At 43.2% G+C, this 13,784-nt stretch overlaps 1 protein-coding gene across 1 annotated transcript in view; it reads left to right on the plus strand.

Annotated features, from left to right (window-relative positions):
* The window catches only part of LOC110298448 (cytochrome P450 2B9-like), a 41,352-nt gene that overhangs the window by 24,874 nt on the left and 2,694 nt on the right, over window positions 1–13,784 (plus strand). The window contains exons 5-8 of the mRNA XM_021167702.1: window positions 2,864–3,040; window positions 3,495–3,636; window positions 6,772–6,959; window positions 7,115–7,256. Of these exons, the coding sequence (XP_021023361.1) occupies window positions 2,864–3,040; window positions 3,495–3,636; window positions 6,772–6,959; window positions 7,115–7,256 (649 nt within the window). The remainder of the gene's footprint in view (window positions 1–2,863; window positions 3,041–3,494; window positions 3,637–6,771; window positions 6,960–7,114; window positions 7,257–13,784) is intronic.

Below are 13,784 nucleotides of genomic sequence, written 5' to 3' on the forward strand. Positions count from 1 at the left end.
CTTCCCTTCCCTTCCCTTCCCTTCCCTTCCCTTCCTTTTCCTTTCTTTTTCCTTTCCTTTTCCTTTCCTTTTCCTTTCCTTTCCTTTTTATTTTTAAATTTTATTTTACTTTTTTTAATTAGGTATTTTCTTTATTTACATTTCAAATGCTATCTCCTTTCCTAGTTTTCCATTCGAAAATTCCCTATCTCTTTCCCCCTCCCCCTGTCCCCCAACCACCCACTCCCATTCCTGGTCCTGGCATTCCCCTATACTGGGGCATAGAACTTTCACAGGACTAAGGGCCTCTTCTCCCATTGATTACCAACAAGGCCATTCTCTGCTACATATATAGCTAGAGCCACAAGTTCCACCATGTGTTTTCTTTGATTGGTGGTATAGTTCTAAGGAGCTCTGGGAGTACCGGTTAGTTCATATTGATGTTCCTCCTATAGGCTTGCAGAACCCTTTCACTTGACATCCCATTCACTGTATATCTTTCCTGGTTATCCCCTTCCACGATCCTTCTTCCATCCCCCTCTCCCCTTCTTTTCTGAGTGGTGGGCCTCTGGGTTTCCCTCTACCTTGGCATTTCAAGTCTCTCTGAGGTTAGGCACATCCTCTCCCACTGAGGTTGGAGAAGGGAACCCAGCTAGAAGAACATATCCCACATACAGGCTGCAGCTTGTGGGATAGCCCTGTACAAATTGTTTAGGAAGCACATGAAGACCAACTTGCACATCTGTTACATGTGAGCAGAGAGGCCTAGGTCCAACCTGTGTATGTTCTTTGTTTGGTGATTCAGCCTCTGAGAGTTCTAACGACTCTGTTAGTCTTCCTGTGGCATTCCTAGACCCTTTGGGCACTGCAATCCTTCCTTCTGTTGTTCCATAAAATCCTCAAGCTTCATCCACTGTTTGGCCATGGGTGTCTGTATTTGGCTGAGTCAGCTGCTGGGTGGAACCTTTCAAAGGGCAATCTGTCTGCAAGCATAACAGAATATCGTTAATAGTATTAGGGACTGGTGCTTGCCCACTGGGTGCGTTTCAGTTTGGGCTGGTTATTGGTTGGCCATTCACTTTCACTCTCCTCCATCCCCAGTGTGTGTTTGCATTACTTGGAGACAGGAGAAATTTTGGGTCTAAAGTTTTGTGGGTGGGTTGTTGTACCTATTGTTCCACTGGGGTTTCTGTCTGGCTACAGGGGTTGGGTCCTTCAGGTTCTATATCTCCAGTGTAGTGAGTAACAGCTAAGTTCACCCCCATTGATTCTTGGGTGCCTCCTTTATCTCAGGTCGCATCCTGGAGATTCTGCTCCCCACCCCCCGCCCACCTCCTCACTTCCATCATTTAGATTTCCATTCATTTTCATGGCCATCTAGCCATCTCCTGTCCTTTCCCACATCTGATCCTGAATCCCTCACTCCCTTCTCCATCCTCCCTCCCTCCTAGTCCCCCCTTCCATCTGCTTTTTATGACTATTTTTATTCTCCCTTTTAAGTGAGATTCAAGCTTCCTCACTTGGGCTTTCCTCCTTTTTAGCTTCTTTGGGTCTGTGGACTGTAATATCTGTGGTACCTGTATTTTATGATTAATATCTACTTATACATGAGTACATACCACCCATGTTCTTTTGAGACTGTGTTACCTCACCCATGATGATATTCTGAGGTTCCACCCACTTGCCTGCAAAATCCATGAGGTCTTGATTTTTCATAGCTGAATAAGTATTCCGTTGTGTAGATGTCCTGCATTTTTTTTTATCCATTCTTCAGTTGAGGACATTTAGGTTGTTTTCAGTTTCTGGCTATTATGAATAAAGCTCCTATGAACATTGTTGAGCAAGTGTCTTTGTGGGATGTTTATACATCTTTTGGATATATGCCTAGCAGTGCTTTAGCTGCTTCTTGAGGTAGTGTTCTAAGAAATCACCAAATAGTTTTCCAAAGTGGTTGTACAACTTTTCATTCCCAACAATGAAGTGGTATTGGCTCTACATTATCCTCAGCATGTGCTATCACTTGAGTTTTTTAATTTAGTCATTCTGACAGGTGTGAGATAGAATCTCAGAGTTGTTTTGATTTGCATTTCCTTGATGACTAAGGACTTTGAACATTTCTTTAATTGCTTCTCAGACATTAAGATTCCTATACATGTTAGGTAAGTGAGTGTCATTCTCTCTGGGTGCTTCCTGCTGACACTGGCTCATCGTCTTTGGAACCCAAAGAAAGGAGAATGTTGGTTAAGATTAGGAAGAACAGTCTGTTTATTTGTTATTAAGGTTCTGCTAGGATATCTGGGGTTATGGAAGTACTGTCTGTGAGGTTGGACCAGGGAGAAGATGCCAAGGAAAATCCTGGATCAGTCTGTGAATTGGTTTCAAGTTGTTGGGACAGCTAGACTAGGAATGGAAGTAAAGTTGAGGAGGTTAGGGATTAAAAAAAATATCTTGGATGTGTATTTGAATCTTTTAAGTCTTTTAAGTCCTGTACTTAAGAAATGGGAGTCCTGAACTAAGGAAAAAGAGAGAGGAGATTTTACTCTGAGGAATAGACAGGTGTGTCCTTGTTGGAGGAAGTGTGTTGCTGGGGTGTTCTTTGAGGTTTCAGAACCCATGTAAGGCCCAGTGTTCCCCTTTGTTCTTCCTGCCTGCCTGTGTATCAGGGTGTAAGCCTTAAGCTCCATGTCTACATGGGTGCTTCCTACCATAATGTTAATGAAATAACCTGAAACCATAGGTAAACTCTCAATTAAATCTCTCTTTTGTAAGAGTTGCCTTGGTCATGGTATCTCCCAACATATTAAATCAGTGACTAAGATAGAGCACTGTCGACTTTTCGGGACCTGATAGCTCCAGGTGAACTCTGGGCCCTTCTTTCTTGCAGATGTTTGAGCTCTTCTCTGGTTTCTTGAAGTACTTTCCTGGTGTACACAGACAAATTGCCAAACACCAGCAGGAAATCCTCGACTTCATTGCCCATCATGTGGAAAAGCACAGGGCCACCTTGGACCCCAGTGCTCTACGAGACTTCATCGATACTTACCTTCTGAGGATGGAGAAGGTTAATCCTGCGTGGATGAGAGAGGGGATGGATGAGAGAGAAAAATGGGGATGTGGTCAGAGAAAAAGATGGGAGGGGACAGAGGATGGTGAGGAGAAGAAGAAACAGAGTGGAGGAGATGTAGAATATCTGAAAAAGAAAGAACAGAGAAAAGGAGGGTAAATGACATAGGGAGGAGAGAAGGCATATGTCTGGGAAAGAAACACAAGACAAAGGGCAAGGAACAGAAAGACCACAGAAGAATGAGCCTGGGAGATAAAAGACAATAAATTATAAAAAAGTGAAGTAGAGAGAAAGAGAAGACAGAAGAAACCAACGGAGAGTGTTAAAGCTGACAAATACCAAGCAGTACAAATAGTGTGAGACTCACAAACAGAAAGACAGTGCTCATAAATGTGTTCATCTCCTTGCAAGCCAATCTTGACCATCTCTTCTCTTTCCCATCTGGAACCAGGAGAAGTCAAACCACAACACGGAGTTCCATCACCAGAACCTCATTATGTCTGTGCTCGATCTCTTCTTTGCTGGAACTGAGACTACCAGCACCACCCTCCGCTCTGGCTTCCTGCTCATGCTCAAGTACCCCCATATTGCAGGTGTGCCACATGTGGACTGTTGGGGGATTTTCTAGCTCCCTTTTGCATGCAGGGATTTGTGTGGATGAATGAGACATGGACCACTTACATCTGGAACTCTGAAGGCTTTGTTCTACATCTATACTAATGCAGTGGTGTGTGGTGTGTGAATAAACACTCAGCTGACCAGTTTTCTGTTATTTTCTCCTATCACTAAAAGTTTTATCCAATCATCTATACATCCATCCACCCACTCATCCATTTATCCATTTTTCTTTCCATCTATCAATCTATTCATCCATACATCCCCATGCACCTGTATGCCATCCATCCATCCATCCATCCATCCATCCATCCATCCATCCATGTATCCTTCCTTTCCTCCCTCTATCTCTTCCTTCCACCTTCCTTCAATCTTTACATTAATCTATTATTCATCTTTCTATAAATCCACTTCTCCATTCATCTATTTAATATGTTCATTCACCCACTTATTTGTACACCCATTAATGAACCTGTCATTGGTCTCTCTCTTCAGTCATTCTCACACAACTAAGCACCAACCTATCTAAAGGCCTATTTATTCACTCATCCTTTTATCTTCTTGCCAAACATTTATTCACAAATACTCACATGCACGTACAGATGTATGAAGGCACTTGCATGAGTGTGTCCATGTGCACACACACAGACCAGGCACGTGTGTGTGTGAACAGGCTTGTGCGCACACGCACGCATGCACAACTTGAATCCTTCCTCTTTAATGTCTTCTACCTGTTTAGCAGTGTTCTCCTGCAATTCTTAATGGGATTTTTGTGCTTCCTCTTTAATGTCTTCTACCTGTTTAGCAGTGTTCTCCTGTATTTCTTTAAGTGTGTTATTAAATTCCTTCTTGATGTCCTCTACCATCATCATGAGATATGCTTTTAGATCCTGGTCTAGCTTTTCGGGTGTGTTGGGGTGCCCTGGACTGGGCAAAGTGGGAGTGCAGGTTCTGATGATGGTGTGTGGTGTTGGTTTCTGTTAGTAAGATTATTACGTTTACCTTTCGCCATCTGGTAATCTCTGGAGTTAGTTTTTATAGTTGTCTCTGGTTAGAGATTGTTCATCTAGTGATTCTGTTAGCCTCTATCAGCAGACCTGGGAGACAAGCTCTCTCCTCTGAGTTCCAGTGGTCAGAGCACTCTCTGCAGACAAGCTCTCCACTTACAGGGAAGGTGCACAGATATCTGGCATTTGGACCTCCTCTTGGCTGAAGATGAAGGCCCAAAACAGGACCTTTCCCAGAAGCTGTGTTGCTTTGGCGGGTCACAGAAGCTGTCAGCCTGTGTGGTGCACACTCTAACCTGTGCAGACTATGTTCGGTGGAGTCCCGGAACCAAGATGGCTACCACCAATCTAGTGGCAAAAGCCTCCCGGGCCAGGTGGACACCTGTCCTCTGGCCAGGAAGGTGGCCGGATGTCTGGGGCCCGAAAAGGGTGCTGCCTCAATAGCTCTGTGGCTCCCGCCCGTCCCAGAAGCTGTCAGCTTCTGTGGTGCACACTCTCACCTGTGCCGACTAAGTTCATAAGTTCGGCGGAGTCCCGGAACCAAGATAGCTTCCACCGCTCCTGAGGCAAAAGGCTCCTGGGCTGGGTGGACACCTGTCCTCTGGCTGGCAGGGTGGCCAGATGTCTGGAGCCCGAAAAGGGCGCTGCATCAGAGGTTCTGTGGCTCCCGCCTATTCCAGAAGCTGTCAGCTTCTGTGGTGCACACTCTCACCTGTGCAGACTAAGTTCAGTGGAGTCCCGGAACCAAGATGGCTACCACTGATCCTGAGGCAAAGGACTCCCGGGCCGGGCAGAGACCTGTCCACTGGCTGGAAGGGTGGCCGGATCACCTGAATTCTTAAGATCCCGTGGCTGGTGTTTTGAGTAGGTGGCGTGTGTCAGCCGACTCTGTGCCCTAGCTACCCCAGTGCTGGTCGAACCGGAAGGGGCTTGTGCCCCTACTCAGGCCGAGCTTTCTGCTTCCCTAACTAATGCAGTCTCAGACCTGTGCGATTGGATTGGAGCAGATGCTGTGTTCCACTCACCAGAACTCTTAATATCCCGTGGCGGGTGTTGTGGGTAGCTGGCGGGTGTCAGCCAACTCTGCGCCCTAGCTACCCGGGGGCTGGTCGGACCGGAAGAGGCGTGTGCCCGTACTCAGGCCGGGCTTTCTGCTTCCCTAACTAATGCAGTCTCAGGTCCCGCACGATTGGATTGGTGCAGACGCTGTGTTACACTCACCAGAAGTCTTAAGATCCCGTGGTGGGTGTTGTGGTTAGCTGGCAGGTGTCAGCCGACTCTACACCCTAGCTACCCCAATGCTCTCATTTATTTATTTCAATGAATCAACTTAAGTGTTTTCCTTTGATCAGCAGAGTAGAATAAAATATTGGCGATTGATTCACTCATACACTCACCTCTTCTTCTATTAACAGGTTCCATTTCCTAATACTTTCACTAAGTGGCCTTTGAAATCCCCTTCTGTTTGTCTATCCATTCCCTCACTCATCCACTAGTTGAATCATCTGTTGACTTACAAGTTGCATACACAATCCTGTACTTAGTGTGTTCATTAACTCAGGAATCTGTCCATATACTCATTTATCCATTGATTTTCTTATATATTCATTTTTACATGTGTCTATTGATTGGTTAATTTACTAATCTACAACTTATCTGTTACATTTCTGAGGACATAGCTTCAAGTTCTTAATGTAAAGTTCCATGTCAAGTTGTGGTGTGTGTGAGTGTGTGCATATGTGCATGTGTGTGTGTGTATAGTCAATTCATTGCTAAGGTGATAATTTCTCCTGCTTCTCTCCCCCTAATCCCACTCTTGTCTCATCATGACTGCTCTGAAGTCTCATTGTGCAGTAGTCCTTTTCTGTCTATTTTTCTTTTTTTTAGTAAAATCCTGCTGAAATGAGGTTGAAGCTCATAGAGGAGAGATTTAATATAGTTTTAAACATGGGCACAGAGAGGTAGGCACTTAACAATGGGACAGTTTCTCAGTTTGCCAGCAGGGTCTACTTACTGCACACTGTTTCTGGGTTGTTGGCTGTTAGAATACAATACCATTGCTACAAAGCCAGTAACACAGGTCTATTTTTCCCCTTTTCTGTGCAGAGAAAGTCCAAAAGGAGATTGATCAGGTGATCGGCTCACACCGGCTACCAACTCTTCATGATCGCACCAAAATGCCATACACTGATGCAGTCATCCACGAGATTCAGAGATTTTCAGATATTGTCCCTACTGGAGCACCACACAGAGTGACCAAAGATACGATGTTCCGAGGGTACCTGCTCCCCAAGGTGAGATCAGCTTTGATTCCTCATCGATACTCCCTGAGTGTCCTCACAAACCTCACCCTGTGTTTTCCCTGCATTCTGTTTTACTTAGGTACTGACTGTTTTTCATATGGGATTCAGGGTTTGGTAATATCTTTGTATCTTGTAATGTCTCCTAGAACACTGAGGTGTACCCCATCCTGAGTTCAGTTCTCCATGACCCACAGTACTTTGAACAACCAGACAGCTTCAATCCTGAGCACTTTCTGGATGCCAATGGGGCACTGAAGAAAAGTGAAGCTTTTCTGCCCTTCTCCACAGGTGAGACAGACCTGTGATTTCTTTCCCAGACACTAGAGGGCAGGCCCAAGTTTTGAGACACAAACAGCAATAGGTCCCTGTTTACTGTGTATATCCTAGCTGCCTTTCCTGAACAATCCCATTTAACCTGGCTACAGCCCCCTGAGTGGAGTCCTGAACTAAATGCCTCCAGGTTAGGAGGCTTTTTTTGGAAGTGTTTAAAGGTAATGCTAAGAAATTTAATGCAGTGTCAGGTTGGGTCAGGGGTACATGTCACGCATGATACCCCCTGGTAAAACACATCATGTGACCAGTCTGTTATAATGTTTATTTGTGGAAGAAAGGAGAGTGAGAACTTAGATAAGGGGGACAGATGTGGGCAGAAAGGACAGAAAGAGAAGTTGTCTAGGAACACGATATGTGTGTGTGTATGAGAGAGAGAAGGAGAGAGAGAGAAAGTGAGTGAGAGATGGGGCAATAGAGTAGAGAGAAGGGGGTAGAGAGCAGTCATTTTTATATGCTGTTGATGCTGCATCTGGCTTGCACCTGGCAGGCAGTGGTGGAAGATGATGACGATGCAAGCTGTTGCTAGGTCCCTGGGAGAAGTCTAGTGGAATTGCCTGTAGGCCAACATTCCTCCCTTCTTGTTTAATAAAAATGAGGAACTAGGAAGGGGTCGTGGTGGAGCAGGAGGGTAGTTGTCCTGTTCTTTAAACTACTTCCTGTTAACTTTGGGGTAATTGTCTGTCTTTGGGACCCAAGGAAAATTGGGATGCTGGACAAGTCCTGGGAAAGTTGGATGTTTCACTGATATCCAGGATCTGTGGGACCATCTGCAGCTAGGAAAATGCAGGCCCAGGAGAAGAGCCCGTGAGAGTAGACTGAAGCACGTGAGAGTGGCTTCTCTCAAAGTGTTCTGGATGCAGATTTTGAGTAAACGTGTGGATGAGGCAGGATGCTGAAACACTTCTACCTAGTAGAGGAAGAAAATAAAGTTATGTTAGGGAGAAAACTTTTTTTTAGGTGTACCTTTAAAACCTCTTGGCCCATGTTCTTGATAGTTGGGGAAGGGGAGTCCCAGAACCAGGGGAGGGGGTGGATCCTACCCTCTGGAATAGGCAACAGGTGGGGAAGTTAGGCTGTTGATTGACAAAGGTACTTATCCAGATGGAGTCCATTTGACCCATAAGAGGTGAATCACAGTATGTTTCCTGAAGCTTACAAGAGTCTTTTTAAGTTTACAAAATTCACATTGTAGAAAAAGGTAGCAAATACCATATTGTGTTTTATAGTAGAGGCCTGGTAAACAATATTTGTGAAAAACATGAATAGTCTTTAAGGTGAGCTCAGAGAATACAGAAACCTTCCATGGAGCAGAAAGGGCAAGAGGGACTTTTCCCCTCTATTCAGAACACTGAATATATATACATTTAGCACAATGAGAAACACCTTTAAGTTTATAGTTAAAAGACAACCAAAGGAAGCTTAACATCTTGAACTTGTGAGTATGATAGAGAATGGTACTGTGGTGAGTTTTACCAGAGTTAGACTAATAATTTATTAGCACTTCATTGATTAATGTTAGAACTCTGAACTTTTGAAGTCCTAATATAGTAGTAGCATAGTGAGGGAAAGAAATCTGAAGAATTTTTGCCCCTTTTATGAATGTTAAACCACTTTCATATCACCACCCAAGTTTTTCACATCCTCCAGGCGTCACAACTTGAATTTACCAAGCTCAAAACATTTTCTTAGATTCTAAAAACAGTTTCTTAGATCCTCATAACTAAGCCTTTCATATCCTCGGATTCGTATAAAGTTTACCACTTTTTCCTATCTTATTTACCATGAGATTCAGGTGGTTGATCATTGGGAGCAGACACTGCAAATTGAGTTCCTTTAGATAAGAGAAGAGCAAAAGTCTACATCTGAAACCTGTTATCTTTTAACAGAAGCCTGTGAGCAAGCCAGACCTGGTTACCTTTCTAATAACAGATCTGGTAGTTTTAACTAGCTAATGAATTGACTAATGAACTAACGTGTTGGTTGATTACTTTTGGGTAAAGAGCTAGTTGCCATTTGTCCTCTAACTGTCAAGCTATACAGTTAGCTTAGCTGTCAATGTGATCAGAGATCTGAGAAGGGTAAATTATAATCTAGGTGCCTTATATTAATTAAAATGACAGATTAGTTCATAGTCCACTACCTAGACGGCTTTCCCAGATTCCTATGGTCTCCATTGCAACACAGCAAAGGCAGTCAATCTGTCAGGGCCAGAAGATGAGAGACTTTTTAATTTTCCCTGTGGAGGAGGAACATGGGAGAGAAAAAAAAATCAACTCTCTGGGTGTTCTCTTTCTGTTTGTCCACAGTTCAGGCCAGTTCCTGACAGTGGGCAAGACATTGGGGCAGTCTTACCTAATGGTTGGGATATTACAATCCAGATGGAGTTCTTCATCACCGTGTCTATATATTCTTAGTGACCTTGAGGGAGGGTCACCATTTGGATTTGTGAGTTTCTGTCTGTCTGTCATAGTAAGTTTAAACATTTAATGCCACATTCATCTGCTCTCTGACAGGCTTTAAGGCTAGTACCTATGAAGTATATCTAGGTTTAACAACTTATGTTTATTTCTAGTTATCTGCTCTAAACTGTACCTAGCAAACATAAAACAGGATGCTAAATAACGCTTAATATTGCAATTAACTGCATCAGCTCTTAGTATGCCTTTAAATATAATTTTGATCTCATTAAAGGATATGATCATTTATAAGATAACCGACTATCAATTTGTATTTAATTATAGTAGTTTTTATGACACTAGAACTGTTATAGTAGCTTTTGAGACTAGAACCTGTTAGGTTTGAGCCTTAAAAAAAAGCATGACTTTTGAATTGACATTCTTTTAGCATCAGAACAATACCCTTCAATCTATAAACATAGTCTATAAAGAGACTGGAAACTTTTTGATCTTTATATGGTATATCATCATAAAAATCTATAGCTTATAAAAGTCTTAAGGCTATATTACAGCTTAATAACATTAGCCAAAAGAGAGGCAAGCATATTTTTTTTTTTTTTTTTTGGTTTTTCGAGACAGGGTTTCTCTGTAGCCCTGGCTGTCCTGGAACTCACTTGGTAGACCAGGCTGGCCTCGAACTCAGAAATCCACCTGCCTCTGCCTCCCAAGTGCTGGGATTAAAGGCGTGAGCCACCACGCCCGGCGTACAAGCATATTTTTAAGGCAGTAATCTGTAACCTTTTTAAGGTTGTAAAACTGCCCAAATAATATTAAAATACACTACAATGGAAAGAGTAAAGACCTAGGGTAATATTGTAAACCATTTGTCTAGGACAGTACAGAAATCATACAAATGTCTTATCGCAATTCTAAAGTACCATTGGAGACCTGCTTCCCTGTTCTGCTGAAGGCACCTGCTGCTGTTAATCAAGATGGCAGTGAAGCTATGACTTCCCATAACAGAGAGGGCTGCCAGGTGTGTGACTGCCCTTAATTAAGATGGTGGTAAAGCTATAGCTTCATCTGCTCCAGCCCTTAGTAAAGATGACAACTAGCCATGTGTTGGTTATATCCCAAAATGGAATCATGTTGCATGATTTAAGGTTATCTAAGCATAGAATTTCAGTTACTAACTCCAAGTTATGAGTTTTAGCCACATCTAATAAGTCGATAATCCTGTTTTGACCATGGATTTAAAAAACATGCCTGTGTCCGAAAAGCGTTAGCAATAACGTATTTTTTTAGAGCTAGCAATAAAGTAAAACAGCATAAAATAGCAGGGGAACAGTTTGAAACCATTTCAAAATTATCCATATTTAAATAGCATCTGAATCCCTGTTATATCCAATGGCCAGTAAACCAAGGGTTGAATTAGCCATAGGTGGCTGGTGTTAGGAGAAAAAAAACCTACATTCATTCACATTTGTCCATACCAACTTAAAATATGATACTTGTTGCTTTTTTAGCCTTAAAGGAGACACAATAATAAATAGTTCATTAGGGCTCAGAAGTTCTATAATTTTTGCTTCATCCTGTGTGGTCATCTTAAGATGGTAGTCACATGGCTGGTTGAAAGCCATGTGACTGACATGACTACAGATATTTAAAATATTGTTTTTAGTAGATCTATTTCTTATATTTTTCTTAAATGAGAATTGTATCCAAATTAAATGTGCATAGACACAGAGTTAAATCCAAATTACATACATATAGAGTTGAATTTGCAGAACATATATATGTCCTTAACAAGAGCTGAATAAAGACAAATATTGTTGCAGATTATATAGCCTTTAATCCTTACCCAGTGAACAACTTATAAATACTCAGATGAGAGTTTACAGCATAACCTTACTATATAATTTTTTATTTTGAGAGCAGAATGTAAAGAAACCAGAGATGAAAGATTTTTAAGAGTGGGGAAGTAGAACTTTAAGTGTAGGGCAAAGCAAGTATATACATAAGATATTTGAGAATCAGTTGACTGTGTCAGTGAGAATCTGGAAGTTAGGAATAAAATCTGAGTCCATGAAAGGTGACAGAATGCTCCTAGTATAGGCCAGCTGCACAAGGGGAGGGGTGCAAGAGTCCACATGGGCATACCAAGAGCCAGAGCCAGGGGATGAGTAGGTAGAGTTTGGAATAAATTCTCAGACAAACAATCCATAAGACTTAGGAAATCATGGCTAGGCACGAGAGCAGCCATTGGCAGGAACAGGTGTGTACCCCTTCCAGACTATGGGGTATATGTAGAGAGGGGGACCAGTCAGGAAGAAACAGAGCCTGCACAAAAGAGAAATAGAATCCAGTTGCTTTCCCTGATTGCTTGTAGGACTGGTGTAGTGGCTGGAGGTTTTCTAAGAGGCATCCCAAGGGGTTGAGAAGGTATGGAAAGCCTTCCAGTAGAAGAAGGGAAGGGAAATGTCACTGCACTCTGCAGTCATGGGCGTCTTTAGGTATTTGGGAGGACAACATGAAGCCCAAGACATTCAGTGGGTCATCATCACAACTCAAGGGAGGTCAGTAGCTAACTCAGAGGAGAGACTGGGTGCCTGTTTTCAGGACTTTTGAGGAACTCAGGAGGCAAGAACATGAACTGAGCTCTTGTGGAGGTTTTTATCTACTGAAAAGGGTGCAGTAGTCCAGTAGGGCCTAAGAAAACTGCAGGATTGCAGCTCCAAGGATGGTGGGATCGGGATAGGTGAGAAGTATCAGAGGAATGCCAGGCATTGAAAGATCATTTCTTCCACCTCTGGGTGATGTTAAAGAGGAGAAGCTGGTGGAGGGGGGGAGGGGAGGGAGTAATCAGGAGAGGGTCAGTGAGTGGGATATAAAGTGAATAAGTAAATTAGCTGTCTCTTGTGAGGCTATGCCAGTGCCTGGCAAATACAGAAGTGGATGCTCACAGTCAGCTATTGGATGGAACACAGGGCCCCCAAGGAGGAGCTAGAGAAAGTACCCAAGGAGCTAAAGGAGTCTGCAACCCTATAGGTGGGACAACAGTATGAACTAACCAGTACCCCCAGAGCTCGTATCTCTAGCTGCATATGTAGCAGAAGACAGCCTAGTTGGCCATCATTGGGAAGAGAGGCCACTTGGTCTTGCAAACTTTATATACCCTAGTACAGAGGAACTCTAGGGCCAAGAAGTCGGAGTGGGTGGGTAGGGGAGCAGGTTGGGGGGAGGGTATAGGGGATTTTCAGGATAGCATTTGAAATGTAAATGAAGAAAATACTTAATAAAAATTAGAAAAAGAAAAAAATTAATCTGGACCCTCAAGATCTTTCAAACACTGGACCACCAAACAGACAGCATACCATCTGATATGATGCCCCCAATATACATACAGTAGAGGACTTTTAGGTCTATATTCATTCAGAGATTATGAACCTAACACTCGAGACTGGAAGCCCCAGGGAGTTTAGAGGCCAAATGGGGTGGAGGATAGGAGCATTCATGTGGAGACAGAGTGTGGTGGGGAGGAGGTGTGGTATGTGGTGCATTTGGAGGGGGTGGGAATTTAATATGGAGTATAAAAATGAATTGCAAGTAAAATAAAATTAAAAAAAGCCCCCCCCCAAAGTAAAATAAAATGACCAAAATGAAAGCTTAGGTAATTATTGTTGGTGGATGTGGTGACAAGCAATCTGTCAGCCATAAAGTGTAGTTGTTGCAGGTGGCATTGTGTTGGATGTAGGGTCCTGGTGTGTGACTTAGACCCACACGAATCACAAGCACCTCAAGAGCCTCCCAAGTCTCTTGGCACCAATGTTATGAAATATAACTCAGTGGCAGGCAGGGCTAAGGGGATACCTGACAAGCCCATGCCAAGGTGTCCACCAGAGAAATCACACCATGAGACAGATCTAGTATAAGGGCAGTTTATTTGGGGGGGTGGATCTGGAGAAGGGTTGAGGACAGAAAGAAGGACAGAAAGAGAAGTCAGCTGGGAACATGTGGGGGCATAGGGAAAGAGAGGGGTGGGGGTAGAGCAGAAGGAAAGAGAGAGTCGGGGTCTGGGGTAGTGAGC

Source organism: Mus caroli, chromosome 7, assembly GCF_900094665.2.
Source record: "Mus caroli chromosome 7, CAROLI_EIJ_v1.1, whole genome shotgun sequence".
NCBI classification, from domain to species: Eukaryota; Metazoa; Chordata; class Mammalia; order Rodentia; family Muridae; genus Mus; species Mus caroli.